The 15,146-nt window shown below is 42.5% G+C and overlaps 1 protein-coding gene across 7 annotated transcripts in view; it reads right to left on the reverse strand.

Annotated features, from left to right (window-relative positions):
* Positions 1-15,146, reverse strand: part of NEK10 (NIMA related kinase 10) — a 322,723-nt gene that overhangs the window by 233,426 nt on the left and 74,151 nt on the right. For all 7 annotated transcript variants that reach the window (XM_061127634.1, XM_061127631.1, XM_061127638.1 and 4 more), the window contains 7 exons: positions 13,184-13,225; positions 11,722-11,800; positions 10,922-10,989; positions 9,198-9,277; positions 7,074-7,160; positions 3,724-3,948; positions 779-918 (listed from right to left, as the gene is read on the reverse strand). In XM_061127634.1, the coding sequence (XP_060983617.1) occupies positions 779-918; positions 3,724-3,948; positions 7,074-7,160; positions 9,198-9,277; positions 10,922-10,989; positions 11,722-11,800; positions 13,184-13,225 (721 nt within the window). The remainder of the gene's footprint in view (positions 1-778; positions 919-3,723; positions 3,949-7,073; positions 7,161-9,197; positions 9,278-10,921; positions 10,990-11,721; positions 11,801-13,183; positions 13,226-15,146) is intronic.

Here is a 15,146-nt window from a genome sequence, read left to right on the forward strand (position 1 = left end):
CTCCTCAAAAAACATGAACTTTCTGGGCCTTCCCTGGTGGACCAGTGACCAAGACTCCACATTCCCATTGCAGAGGGCCCGGGTCTAAGCGCTGGCCAGGGAGCTACATCCTACATGATGCAACTAAAAACCCCACATGCCGCAATGAAGATCAAAGACCCCGTGTGCTGCAGCAAAGACCTTGTGCACCCAAATAAAGAAATACTTTTTTTGAAGAGTTGGTTTTAAAACAAATACTGGTTTTCCCTCTGGCACACCTCTGGGGAAAGGCAGCTGAGTCGTGCTGGCCGGCGCCTGCCTTCTCCGTGTAACCCAAGTGCGCACACACCCCACGCACCACCTGTGCACTGGGGGAGGCGGGCAGGGACCATCCGCCCCGAGCCCAACACGGGCCCTCATGGAGCAGGTGTGCACTGTACGTCCACGATGGGTGGACAAATAGTGGGCACTTTAAATACACTATACAAAGTAACCTTTACAATCTGGGCATGAACTGTTTCGGAGGGCTGATAGACTAGGACACAGAACTTGTAAGGAGAAGGGGCCAGGAGTCCAACCCCTAGCTGTGCACCTGTCCAGAACACGGTAAGGAAAGTCGGGGTGTCGTTAATCTGCAATTCCAACACCGGTACCAAGAAGTTTCAAGCATCCACGTGAATTTAACTTCATAGCTTTTATAGTTATAAATTGGGCCTAATTAATATTATCCTTATAATCTTAGAATAATACAAAGTTAAACAGTATCAAATAATAAAACATAATGATGTGATATAAATACCTGCTTGAAGAGAGAAAGTATTTTCTTGTATTTCCCGAGGGCTTAAATCTTCTGACAAATGAAGCTGCTGGATTCGGCCAGCCGCGTTGGCACTAGACAGGCTTCCAATGGAGGATCGATCAGAAACAAAATTTCTGTCTCTGAAAAAGAAGTCAATGCACAGACCGATTTACCAATGGCAGTTCATGGTCAGTGCTTTCTGGTTTCCTTTTGAGAAATCTTGCCTCTCCCAGATCATAAAGTTTTCTCCTATGCTATCTTTATTTTTGACCTTCCAAACTACCCAGACATGATTTCTGTGTACGATGTGATGTAGGAGTCATCTCTGTTTCATTCAGCCGCCTCTGTTTTGAACTCTTTTCCTCTGCCATTTACTTGAATACATCTCGGTCTTCATCATTCTGGGTTTTATCTTTTTCCATTAAATTTCAGCCTTCTTTTATCTTAGGGAAGTTCTCTTTTATTAGATCATTGAGGCTTTGCAAAATTTCCCTTGCCTTAGGGGTGTCAATTACCCACATGCTCTGCGGGTACACTTCCTTTCCCTGGTTCCCTCGTCCGCTTCCCTTGTGCTGTATGTAATGTCATCAGGCATGCCCTTCCCTTCACTGACTCCACGTTCTTCCTGGTACTGGGTTTGGGCATGTTGTTCAGTTCTCATCTTTCCCAGCTCCATAGTCATCCTGCTCTCCTCTGTGCTGTTCTATCATCTCACCTTCAATTTCATTTTATAAACTTCACAGTCTGTTCAGTCTTTGACAAAATAAAGCATTTGATTCTCTGTTTACTTGGTGTAACATCTCCACAACAGATCATTTATCTGTCTTTATCTGCTTTGTTGCCTTTTGTTTTACATGACTGCCCTGAGTTGTTTTTTGTTTGTTTTTGTATTTGTTTGTCATGACTGCAGCTGTACCTAGATTTCTGTATGCCCAAATGTAGCATGGATGGAGTCCCCCGGCCTCCCTCCTGCATCACCAGGCCCTCTGCCCTTCCTTTGGGGAGCACAGGGAAGAGCATGCAGCCGGGTCTAGGGGTAATCACCATTAGTGACTTCAGTTATGATCAAACTTGGATGTCAGGGCTCACTCTGCCTGATCCAGAGCATGGAGCCTTTTAGCTACTGCCTCTGAGTTTGGGACTGCGGGTGAATGGGCATGACTAGATCTCCTGGATGCCACCCTGACAACACAGCCTGTTCATACTCCAGCCAGTAGACAACCTGGCAGCCTTGTACCAGCTCCAGGCAGCCAAGCTCTGAAAGGATACTGTTTACCCAGCTGGGGTCATAATTCTCCCAGAGCACTGAGCAATGTTTAACATAGAATAAGTGTTGACATATATCATCTTTCCAGGGAAGAGATTTCTAACATTGTACCACGGAAGTGGACTGGGAAAATTACTTTTTTTAGATGTAAAAGAATGCTTTTCTATCAAGAATAGTTACAGCTTGAACAAAATAGGAAAACTAGTGCCTTATATTAAACTCAGTTCTGTGTAGGCATTGTCCTTGAAATATTGCTTATTATATAATTTAATTTTATCATCAAGAAAATAGCTGCTCTCCAAGAGGGCTCCCTACAGCCACTGTAATAACTATCATGGAACAAAAATTATCACTACCATCACCATCATCATCCTACAAACTCAAGTGGGAAAAAACATCTGCAATCAGAGTTATTTTGACTACTAGGCTAACCCATTATGCCACAATACTAATGAAAGATTTATAATTTAAACTTTAAAGTATTTGAGATTTTTGTGTGATATTCATGAAAACAAGAAGGTTGTCAACAGTCTACACATCTTTTCCTTGGTTTTGGCAAGGACAGAAATTGTTAAGAAAGCTACTGCTCAGATCTCTAGTCTGTTCTTACACTTTGGAAAGTTTCCTCACAAAATGGAAGTGATGACACACAGCTCCACAATATCAAGTTACAAGGCACAATAAGCACAAAGTCTGAATGAAGTTGATGTGATAGCATGTTATATTAAAATTGATGTTACTCTTTTATTAGAATGAGCTTTATTTACATACTACAGATAAATGTGATCTTTTTCTAGGCAGATATAATCCTTTTAACCTTTAATTCAGCATCTAGAGGGACTGAATTATGCTTTACAATAATTTTAGGTAATAGAACCCTCCCCACTGATGGTACCAATAGATGTCGTTATTCAATACTTCAGTATATGTAATACACATAATATCTACTATCTGTTGTTACTGTTATAATTTTTTGCAACATACTTCAAGAGAATTTCAGTTTGCAACTCTTTCAACAAACCATTCCTTCCCCAGATTCACGGCTCTGAACCTCACTGAATTCTGTTTTTAAAAGAGAGACAGCAAGGTGTTCACACAGCTCAGAGCACTGCCATGGAGATTAGAGAGAAGAGACGAGCAACTGGACCAGGGTCGGTAACATGGAATCATTTCATGGACAGTATTTTCTCCTGTTTCAGCTAAGGATTATACACCTGCTCCAGTCATGCAGGCTTTGCCTTCTCTTTATAGATGAGTGACATATATGCACACAGACATTTTAGTAAAACAGTAGTAACTAGTGTACTTGTTGGGATTATAATATGCATATACTGATTCAAGAAGGGTAGCCAGACAAATGTTTTCTATGGGTTTCTATTCAGCCCACATTTGCAGAGTGAAGGCCTTCTTTACCCCTGGCACTAGCCTGGAGGCTGGTGATGTAAAGATAAACATGTCAGGGCTCCCCCCACCCCGCACCCCACCAAGAAGCTGAAAAGACAAATGCTCCCGACATTAACGAAGAGCCTGTTTACAACAAGTAAAAATGACTCTGCAGAAGAGGAATCACCAAAGAGCAGGGGAGCTAGCCGAGCATGTGCCCACCCTGCCTTGAAGCGGCTGAGACCCCAGCCTTCACCAACCAGGGTGACACAGGTGGAAGTCCACCCTGACTCACCCTCGTAAAATATGAAGAAGTTGCTTGATGCCACCCCAAATACGGATTTCCACGCTGGTCTCTGGGTCCTCGCAAATTTGCACCAGAATCCAGACGACACTCCATAGCAGCTTCAGGTGGTCTGAGTGCAGCAGGCTGAGCAGGACAGGGACCCCCTCGTAGAGCTTCACCTGCTCTCTCACCTGGCGCTCGGCACAGAGCAGGCGCAGCAGCTCGGCTGTCAGCCTGGACGAGGGGTGGGGGTGGGGGTGGGGTGGCGGGGAGGAGGTGGGGGGGCAGGGAGGGGGCCGGGGAGGAGGTGGGGGCATGCACTCAGCTCAGGCGGACCGGCCTGGCTTGGTTCACACTGAGCTGCTCACTCGCACAGACTGTGGCGCTCAGACGCTCCACATCCCGGTCTGCACACATTTCTGTAAGGGCTGGACCACAGCTAAGTGTCTGTAGCTCTGTAGGCCTTACAGTCTCTGTCACGACTACCCAGTCACACGCACACGTGCAAGGGCAGCCACAGGCAACACACAAAAACCAACAGGCACAGCTGTGTGCTGATAAACCTTTATTTACAGAGACAGGCAGGGGGCCAAACTTCACCTGCAGGTCGTGGTTTTGTAACCACATTCTAAGTCACAACGGGTATCCCCATTAGTCTGGCTAAAAACCTACTAACCAGCAAATAGGCATCAAGTACATACAGTGGGACCTGCACTGTGCCCAAGACCAAAGAAATATAAAAGCTCTATCTTAGTCTTCAGAAACTTATTATGTGATTGTAAAAACGAGACACTAGGGACTTTCCTCATGGTCCAGCGGTTAAGAATCCACCCTCCAATGCAGAGGGCATGGGTTCAATCCCTAGTCAGGAAACTAAGGTCCCACATGCTCAGGGCACCTAAGCCTGCATGCCACAACTAAGACCTAATGCAACCAAATAAATAAATCTTTTTTTAAAAAAATGAGACATTAATATATGATGGCAAAAAAACACTATGATCCAGGGAAATTAAATGCAAAGCACTCAGTGAACATCTGGGAAATAAAAGATAGTGATGGAAAAGACATAAGGTTCAACTAAGCTCTGAAACATATGAGGACAGACATTTCAGAGAAGCATCCTATCCCCCAGGCTCACAATCTGAACACTCTCCTAGGATGGTGTCATTTATTCTTAAGGCCTCAGACCCTCTCTCTGCCCTACATAGAGAGTTCATGCAAGCATCACTCCCAACCTCTGGAGTTTCCAGCGAGCCAGTTAAGTGCTCCACAGGCACTCACCCAACTGTCTCTAGACTCAAAGTCCTTATCCTCCTCCACAGATCTGCCCTTCCTCTCATGTTCCTGGTCTGGACCCAGGACACCACAGCCTTTTCAATTTTCAAGCCAAATGTTGGGAATCCTCCAAGACACTTCCTCTTCAACCTGTCCCTGCAGTGGGGAACCTTCAGTGCCCCTGTTTCTGAGGCAAGCGCTGGGGCTAATTCTTCTGTGAGTCCTGCAGTAGCTATCCCCTCCATCCTAGTGATGATCAACTATGCTCAAGATACAAGCACCTCATTCACCCAGCTCTCCAACATTCCCATTCTTATCTGGACTCACAATTCCTCTGTGTGTGTGCAAAGTCCCTTCAGTTGTGTCCAATGCTTTGCAAGCTTATGGATTGAAGCCCACCAGGCTTCTCTGTCCATGGGATTCTCCATGAATACTGGAGGCAAGAATACTGGAGTGGGTTGCCATGCCTTCCTCCAGGGGATCTTCCTAACCCAGGGATTGAACCTGCATGTCTTATGTCTCCTGCATTGGCAGACAGGTTCTTTACCACTAGTGCCACCTGGGAAGCCCCCACAATTCCTTTATCCGAGGTAATTTTCCACAGCTCCTCTCCCTCCCAAATGTCTATGCTCTGGCATTCAGAACATATGTGCTTTAGTAGACTGCATTCTTCACCTTCTCAAACTTCCTACACCACAACTTCCCTCTTTATTCTAAGTGAATCTCATTGTGTGGCTGAATTCCACACCCCACACATTAAAATCAGAACTGTTCCCACAAAATCCATGCTATCATGCTTAAAATCTCTCTGTGAGTTTCCATGATGTTCATGATAAAAACCACACTATTTAGCACAAACAGCCCATCAATGACCTGGTTAAAGGTGTCTCATCTGTAAAATATGGGAAGAGTTACTGTTCAGATTAAACAAGTCAACACAGAGAAGTGCTTAGAGCAGGGCCTGGCCTATAGAGAGCTGGCCAAAGTGAACTCTATTTCTAACTTATCACCATCTGTTTGACTAGTTTTCTGGCACCCCCTCCCGCACTCTGCTGCAGCTGTACCCACCCACACATGCTCATCTCTTGCACATCACTGCACGCCTCCAGGGGGAGCATATTCTGTTCACTTGTCCCTTTTACTGCCTGGACAATTGCTCCTTCTTTTAGGAAACTTGGAATGACCTCTTGCTCCAATTGGAGGTGCCCTGCCCCCAGGGTATCGTCCTGTGCCTCACCGACCACACCAACTACAACACTGGGGTGAAATTGATGGCTTGCGTGTCTGACCCTCCCCTGCATTGTGCAACCCTGTCTCGTTCATTTTTGGCTTTTCAATACCTGTGCAGGGTCTATTAGGTAAATGAATTCAGATAACCAAATCTATGCCAACCAGTACAGTGGGTAAAAGAGGGTTTAAATTGGCTCAGAAGAAGAATTCAAGGGATTTACTATTAGTTAAATGTCAGTGCTTTATTGCCTGGGATTTCTATTAACTATTTTGCCTCCTTAGAATATTATGATTTATTCAACTCAGTATCAAATGACACTCAACTAAGTACCAAATGACACAGGTTGCAACTTGATAACCTAACAGATATCTGGATATAGTACGTTTTTAGGGCAAAATGTAGTTCACGTGAAAATGACTCATTTTACTCCAGATTCTTTTGGTCATGAAATCAGTCAGTAGCTATCTTGGTGTATTTTACTTGCCTTAAGCAAAATAGATTTTAGGAATCTAATCATTTATTCAACACACAGTCTGAAATTACTAAAAGTAGAGCCACCTTAGAGTTTCTTTCCTTAAGGAGACAGGAGGTAAATAAATGTAATAAACAAAAGTATTAAAGATGCAATCATAGATTTATATATTTCGAATATGTGACCAGTTCTAGAAGTGAGATAGGAGATAAACTGACACACCTCTTTACTATTTGTTACTTTACATAAACTTAAATAGAAAATAAATGCCAAGCTGACTCGTGATATTCAGCTAACAATGTAACATGGCATAATTAGAATAATAACCATCATTTTCATCAAATATAAGACACTGCCATTTTCCCCTGTTAGCAATCCTACCTTTTGGAAAGCAAGTCATATTCATGCAAAATCATCAGCAGATTTTCTACAATGTTGAGCTCACTTATCTTCTCCCTACACTCTGGACTACAAATTGAAAAGTATTAGTAACTATGAGAAATGGCTTTTATTGATACCACATCCACATATTTAATATCTTAGTCCTCATATTATCCCAGGAGGAGAAGCAAAATGCAATATAGCTCTACAGAGAAGGGCTACATTAAATGCCAACATTCAGGAAGTATTAAGTAAGTATAAGTAAGTAAGTATTCAGTAAGTATATGTCATAAATTTAAATTTGTTCAATAACAGTATGATGATTAACACCATTCCCACTGGAGAGGGGGATTCGCAGGGTGTTCACTAAAAAGCAGTGAGGAGCATTACTCACAATATCCAAGAAACAGAAACAAGCTACAGGTCCTTCAATAGATGAAACAGAGAGGGAAATGTGATGACTGAATATTTATACATAGTTATAACTGAATATAATCATGTGTACACAACTGAATATTCAGTTCAGTTCAGTCGCTCAGTCGTGTCCAACTCTTTGTGTTCAGCCATAAAAACATGCTGTCATTTTTGATAATGTGGATGAACCTAGAGGACATTCTGTTAAATGAAATAAGCCAAACAGAGAAGGGCAACTACCATATGGCATCACTTACATGTGAAATCGAAAATAAACCAGCAAAACTGACTATATAGAGACAGAGAACAGAATAGCAGGTGCTTACTAGGGGCTGGGAGCAGCGGGAACAGGGACATGCGGGTTAAAGTGCACACACTTTCAGGTGTGAGAAGACTGTGCACTAAAGATCCACCTACTCAGCAACTGCAGTTAGTAACACAGGGTCGTGCACGTGAAAGTTGCTGAGAGAAGATTTTACGTGTTCTTATCACAGAACCAAAAAGAGAGGTGAAAAGGTGTTAATTACCTTGATCTTGGTAATCACCCCACAGTGTACATGTGTATCAAATCTTTACATTATACACTTGAAATACATAAAATTACATTTATAATTATTCCTCAATAAAGTTGGAAACAGTGGAAACCGTGTCAGACTATATTTTTTTGGGCTCCAAAATCACTGCAGATGGTGACTGCAGCCATGAAATTTAAAGATGCTTACTCCTTGGAAGGAAAGTTGTGACCAACCTAGATAGTATATTAAAAAACAGAGACATTACTTTGCCAACAAAGGTCCGTCTAGTCAAGACTATGGTTTTTCCAGTGGCCATGTATGGATGTGAGAGTTGGACTGTGAAGAAAGCTGAGCGCCGAAGAACTGATGCTTTTGAACTGTGGTGTTGGAGAAGACTCTTGAGAGTCCCTTGGACTGCAAAGAGATCCAACCAGTCCATCCTAAAGGAGATCAGTCCTGGGTGTTCATTGGAAGGACTGATGCTGAAACTGAAACTCCAGTACTTTGGCCACCTCATGTGAAGAGTTGACTTATTGGAAAAGACCCTGATGCTGGGAGGGATTGGGGGCAGGAGGAGAAGGGGACGACAGAGGATGAGATGGCTGGATGGCATCACCAACTCGATGGACATGAGTTTGAGTAAACTCCAGGAGTTGGTGATGGACAGGGAGGCCTGGCATGCTGCAATTCATGGGGTCGCAAAGAGCTGGACATAACTGAGCTGAACTGAACTGAACTGAAAGTTGGAAAAAACAAAACAGTGATCCACTGATTGGCATAAAAACATATTTAAACATATTTAAGTTTTTCTTGAAAATAATCATAACCTCTGAAAGGGTTACCTAGAATTTCTTAAAGGGCAAAAATATTTAAAAGTCTTAAATACAGAGGACAGAATGAAGAAAGACAGTCAGGGAGATTCAACTGTCAAAGAAATGTGCAATTTTAGAGTAGAAATAAGTGAGGGTTAAATGAAAAGACTAGATAAATATTTCTGGTCAGAAAAAAAATTTTAACTGCTTTGCTGTTCCAACTTAAATTCTAAAATGATGCATTTCCACCCCAATCCTCTTCAAAATATTGACGTTATTTCATGTTTTTATTCACAAATCTTAACTAAGTAGGTAGCAAAATAAATTTTGCATTTCTCCCATCTGAGTTGCTATAGCAGCAGAACTTTTAAAAATGCACTCACCTTTCAGCTAAACTAGCGAGAGCCAGAAGGGCGCCCAACAGAACATTCGTATCTCGGGCACTGAGTAAATTTACTAATGTCTGGAAAATGGAATAAAATAAAGTTTAATTATATAAAAGTACTACAAGCTTCTTGAACAATATGTTTCCTTCTAAAGATTATAGATACTTAACCTCAAAAAAGAAGGTTTGTTAAACATTCACGATTCTCAGTTCTTTCTGCAGCAGGCGTCCACCCCTCTTTGGACGAGCTCCTCGTAAGCATTCCCCACCAAAGGAAAGAACCAAGGGGACCCAAGTACGTGGTCTTGTACTTCCAGGTCCGTGCTCTCTGCTCTGTCCACTGGTGCCACCCGTCACTCAGGATGAGAACTCATCCTGTCTCGGGCACTGCCATTGTGCAGGCACTTTCCAAATTACGGAAGTATTTTTTCAACAAAATGTCGAAGACTATCTTTTTTTCCCCAAACTAAGGAAAATATGTTAACACTATCAGACACTCCATTTGCCTCTCAAATTTCTTACTGATGCTAAGTAACATCACTGAGCTGGGAGTCACCTGTATCTCACAGTCACCTTCTCAGGATTCCTATCACTGCAGATTGATGTATCTTCTCTCTACATTTTCAGAGTCCCCCAGAGTGTACACCCAGACATACTTCAGGCCAGAGCTGCAACCTGTACAACTGCTAGGCTGACTTTGGGTTTCCACTATGTGAATTTTCCCCTTAATGACCTCATGCACTTTACATGGAGCTAGCATTATCTTTGTTTCTCAGATCCCTTCCTCTTTTTTTCCCTCTCACTTTTTCCTTTCTGTCTTTTTTTTTTTTCTGTTTATCCCCACAAGGTGCATGGCATATGGGATCTTAGTTCCCTGAATAGTGATTGAACCTGCAGTCCCTGCCGTGAAAGTGCAGAATCCTAACCACGGGACCACCAGAGAAGTCTCTCCTTTCTGTCTTTCAACACAATGTTTCCCAGACTCCAGTCACTGACATATCATTTCACAATTTTTGTCACAAGCACCCTTAACACTAACTTAATGTTACTCAAAAATGTTCTTCAAATTCTAACTGATATTAGTGAAATATATAGCTATCAAAATAAAAAATGCTAACCTGTATATCACTAAGAATCAACCTCCATAAAATGAGTAGCATGTGCTAACACATTTTAGACAACTTTCCTCTAATACTTGCTGGATAGTGGCTTCCTGGGACACAGAAACTCACAAACTATTGAAACCTAGCTCTAGGCAGCTACCATCTAAATGGTTTTGCTATAAATATAAATGTAGTCTGTTTTGATTAAGCCTGCATTCATTCATCTTGAAATATGTATTTGACTCACAGGTTGGTAATACTAAACCGTCTTATTTTGAGGTTAAACCACATGAAACTGACCTACAGACCATGGTAATTTCCCATGGTTCAAACTAACATAACTTCATGTGCCAAACTAATATTTATTTATTTGTAAGTACACACCTGGGGTCAGTTGATGTATAGCAACATTTAAATTAGGCAATCAAACTACTTGATTAAGCAACAAAGAATTAAAGAGCATAGAAAAAAAGAAAGAAGTTTCAGAAAACCTCTACTTGCTATTTCTAAATTTACTCTTTAGGTGGGTTAGCAGAGATTGGCAGTTTTAGGCTAGGTCAGCAAGTTTTTGAATTATAATTACAGGTGGGGTGGAGCAGGGACTCCTGGGACCACTCACCTTGTGAGCTCCACTTGTGGTGACCCATTCTCTTTGGTCTCTGACAGCAGCAAGTTTTTGAAAAATATCTATAAAGAAATGAGATATTTTGATGAGGGATTTGAAGCTTAGGCTTCTCAGGTGGTACTAGATGTTAAAAAAAAAAAAAACCACCTGCCAATGCAGGAGACCTAAGAAACAGGGGTTTGATCCCTGGGTTGGGAAGATCCCCTGGAGAAGGGCACCGCAACCCACTCCAGTATTCTTGCCAGGAGAATCCCATCGACAGAGGGGCCTGGCAGGCTACAGTCCACAGGGTCACAAAGAGTTGGGCAGGACTAAAGCGACTTACCATGCACGCAAAAAATATTTTTGCCAAAAGTTGCTTTTATAGGCTTCCCTTGTGGCTCAGCTGGTCTGCCTGCAATGCCGGAGACCTGAGTTCGATCCCTGGGTTGGGAAGATCCCCTGGAGAAGGGAAAGGCTACCCACTCCAGTATTTTGGCCTGGAGAATTCCATGGACTTTCTAGTCCATGAGCTCGCAAAGAGTTGGACATGATTGAGCGACTTTCATTTCACTTACTTTTATAGAAGTCTCTCACATGCTAAATAAACCTAAGCTTGTGCTCAATGAAACTCTTTGAACATGAAATTGGGCTTTTCAAGATAAGAATCATGATCTAAAATCTCCCCTCTGGGTACATTTTGCCACTGAGCCTAACAGTTGGCATGGTCTCTCAAGCCCATAGCTGTGTGGGGACCCTCCTGAGTGTTCAAAGCGTCCCCCCTTCCCTCCGCTGCCCCCCGGGGCCGCGCTCACACGTCATGTTGACCAGCTTGTCCACGCTGCGCTGCGCCTCCCCGTAGCCGAGGTACCCGTGCGCCACGATCTGCATGTACTGTGGAGGGGACCAGACAACAGGTGAGCAGAGAGGACTCCGAGAGCGCGCAGCGGGAGTGCAAGGTTGTGTACTTCTGAAAATGAGCTGCAGATGGCGCCACAGGGACACCAAACAACGCTCGGTGCCCTGCGCCTGCTTCACGCAAGCGCAGAAGACGATGGGTTCCTGGGTTCTCAGCTTCGCTGGGGTGCCCGAAGTGGAGGGAGGGGCCTGGAAAGACTGCTTAAACTCTCAAAAGTCCCAAGATGACTCATAACTCAATAAATCTGTGCTGCAATTTAGTCTCCAAATAGAAGATACAAATAAGATGCATGATATATAATATACAGTACATACAATTTTAATTCTTCAATGTATCTTTTCATTAGAAGTTTTATAACACACTGCATATATTTTACTGCCCTTATGTTTTATATCCTAAATTACATCTAACCAGCATACAAGTAGATAGCAATAATCAGAATGAAATGTATGGGATAATCTGAAAATCCCTCACTGTTTGTAAAATTATAAAAACTGATAGTAATAAGAAATCGGTTCAGAGAAATACAAATATTTCTGACATTTTAATGGAAGTAAAATGGATAGAAAGATCCTTTACAATATAATCTTATAAAGGATTATTTCATTAAATGAGCTAAACCTCTAGCCAATTAAAAAAATTTCTTCAAAATAAAAACTAGATATTATCTATTTCCCAAGAATAAAAATAATAAAATAGGTTTATAATTAAATTGCCATTAGAATTAATCATCCATTAATAATTTAGAATGAATTTGCAGGGCCATGGGTTTATTATGAAAATTATTCTTTGCATACATGCTATAGATTTTAGGAGGATGGGCTGTTTCAATTATTTCTATACCTAGAAATTTTGCTTGATTGTATTAATAAGCTCAAACACTGGGCTGACTCAGCATATTTATTCAGCTCCTTACCTTCCCTCAGTAGTTAGCAAAGCAGAAAAATACATGAAGATCATTCCAATATTTTAGTGAGCACAGTAATTCTTTATTGTGTGAAAAAGTTATGAACATCCTCATAGCCAATATTTTCTCCTGCCAGCTTGGTGTGTGCACTGCTGAGGCCCAGGGCCTGCCAGCCAACACCTATTTATTTTCTTCACTCACTAAAGACAGGTGACCTTTTATAAAACTCTCTCATTTCACAGGCCGGGTAGAGTGAGCCCAGTCAGCTGGGAGAAAACGGCTCAAGTCCCTCCCTGCTCTGTGTGTATGCTGTACACTCACGACCCTAGGCTCTTCTCCTTGGCAGGCAGCTATGTTGAAAGAGACCTCTCTGTCACACACTGTGGATCTCTGCCCAGAGGCACAGCACAAAATGGAAAGGCAAGACCAGCCACCACAAAAGAGATCTTACCTGAGCTAGGTTTTCAATTCCACCCAAGCTATGAAGTATTTCCTGAAAAAATAAAACAATAGAACAGACATGAAAGATGAGAAATGGAGGGGGGGATGTATTCTACATGCAATTGATTTATTAAGTCATGAGTTTGTAACTATTTTTGAAGGTCCACATTCTAATATAAATATGGAAAACCTTAATGTTTGTCATTCATACTATATTTAAGATAAACTATTAATAGATATGGGCTTCCCTGGTGGCTCAGCGCAAAGAATCTGCCCGCAATTCTGCCTGCAGGAGCTGCAGGAGACATGCGTTTGATCCCTGACTCAGGAAGATCCTCTGAAGGAGGGCGTATCAGCCCACTCCAGTGTTCTTGCCTGCAGAATCCCATGGACAGAGAAGCCTGGCGGGCACAGTCCATGGGGTCACAGAGAGTCAGACACAACTGAAGTGACTTAGCACATGGGCACACATTAACAGATAGGAAAGTTGGGTTGAGATGAACAGGAAGTAAGTATCTGCAGCCCAAGTCCTCACTCTATTTACTTCCTCCCATGTCATCATAAAATGTCAGAGCTGCAAAGAGCTGTTAGGTATCTCTCCCTTTACCTCCTCATATTACAGAATGGGAACACTAAAACCCAGAAAGGTAAACCATTTTGCCTAAATGACAGAGTCTGGATAAAAATCCAGCATCACCGAATCCCAGGACTTTCCTCTAGGCCCCTGCCTGGTGTGGTCCATGAACCAGGAGCAACAGCAGCGTCTGGAGCTGATTGAAATGCACAATCTCCTACTCAGCCCAGACATACTAAATGACACTCTTAGTGTCAACAAGATCCCCAGGTAACTCACATGCCTGATAAAATCTGAGCAGCATTGCCCTAGCAGAGTAGACAACAAGGCTTCTCCTTCAGATGATGTGGCTAATGATCTTATTAAACTCATACCCTGAACAAATCTAAGAATAATCATTGCAAAATTCAGATCTGATACAGATCTTTCAGGGCTTCCCACGTGGCTCAGTGGTAAAGAACCCGCCTGTCAATACAGGAGACATAAGAGACTCGGCTTCTGTCTCTGGATCAGGAGGATCCCCTGGAGGAAGGCAAGGCAACCCATTCCAGTATTCCTGCCTGGAGAATCCCATGGACAGAGGAGCCTGTGGAGGCTACAGTCCACAGGATCGCAAAGAGTCAAGACAAGACTAAAGCGACTTAGCACTCACGCACCAATTTCCAATAAGAAGGCGCTGCATAAAACTTCTGAAAAGTGCTAACTTAAGAGAGAGGATGAGGGGAGGCTGGAGCTGTGAAAGGAACTGGTTTGGAGCTCCACTAACAGCCCATGCTCAGGTTACTCGCATTGACGTTTATCTTAGGATGAAGGGTTTCAGGTGGCTCTACCTGCTTAACACTACACTGACTCCTCTCTCCTTCTCTACTGTGCACACAAGGAAGCTATTTGAAATATAAATATTAGCCATCATTCCAGCTCTGGAATGCGCCTGGCAGTGAGTACATGAGTATGTATGAAGGGATGATCACATTCTACCCTGGAGCTGCGTGAGCAGCTGAGGAAAAGGCTCAGGGGCTGGAGACCTCCTGGGTCAAGGGTCAAGCTTTCCTTAATCTGTGTGAAGGGAATCCAGAAACCACACACCCTTGTTCAAATTAAGAATGAAGGTATATTTATAACTCAATTAAAATAGTTCTATGACCACCTACTAATTTGAATTCCCATGATTGCTATTCACTTTAGAAGAGCTGCAGTTAAAGAACAGAATACTGTATGCATTGCCGCTAATTATGATGGACATTTTATACACATAAAAATAACATTTTAAAATCACATATTTTTTTCAGCATCTTCTTTTCCATTCCTGTTAGTAAGATCCCCAAGTCAGGCTCTGAAGGAGACACAAATATATAGATGACAGAGGATGACTTCACTGAGCTGCAGGCAAGCATAAGGT

Source organism: Dama dama, chromosome 24, assembly GCF_033118175.1.
Source record: "Dama dama isolate Ldn47 chromosome 24, ASM3311817v1, whole genome shotgun sequence".
NCBI lineage: Eukaryota > Metazoa > Chordata > Mammalia > Artiodactyla > Cervidae > Dama > Dama dama.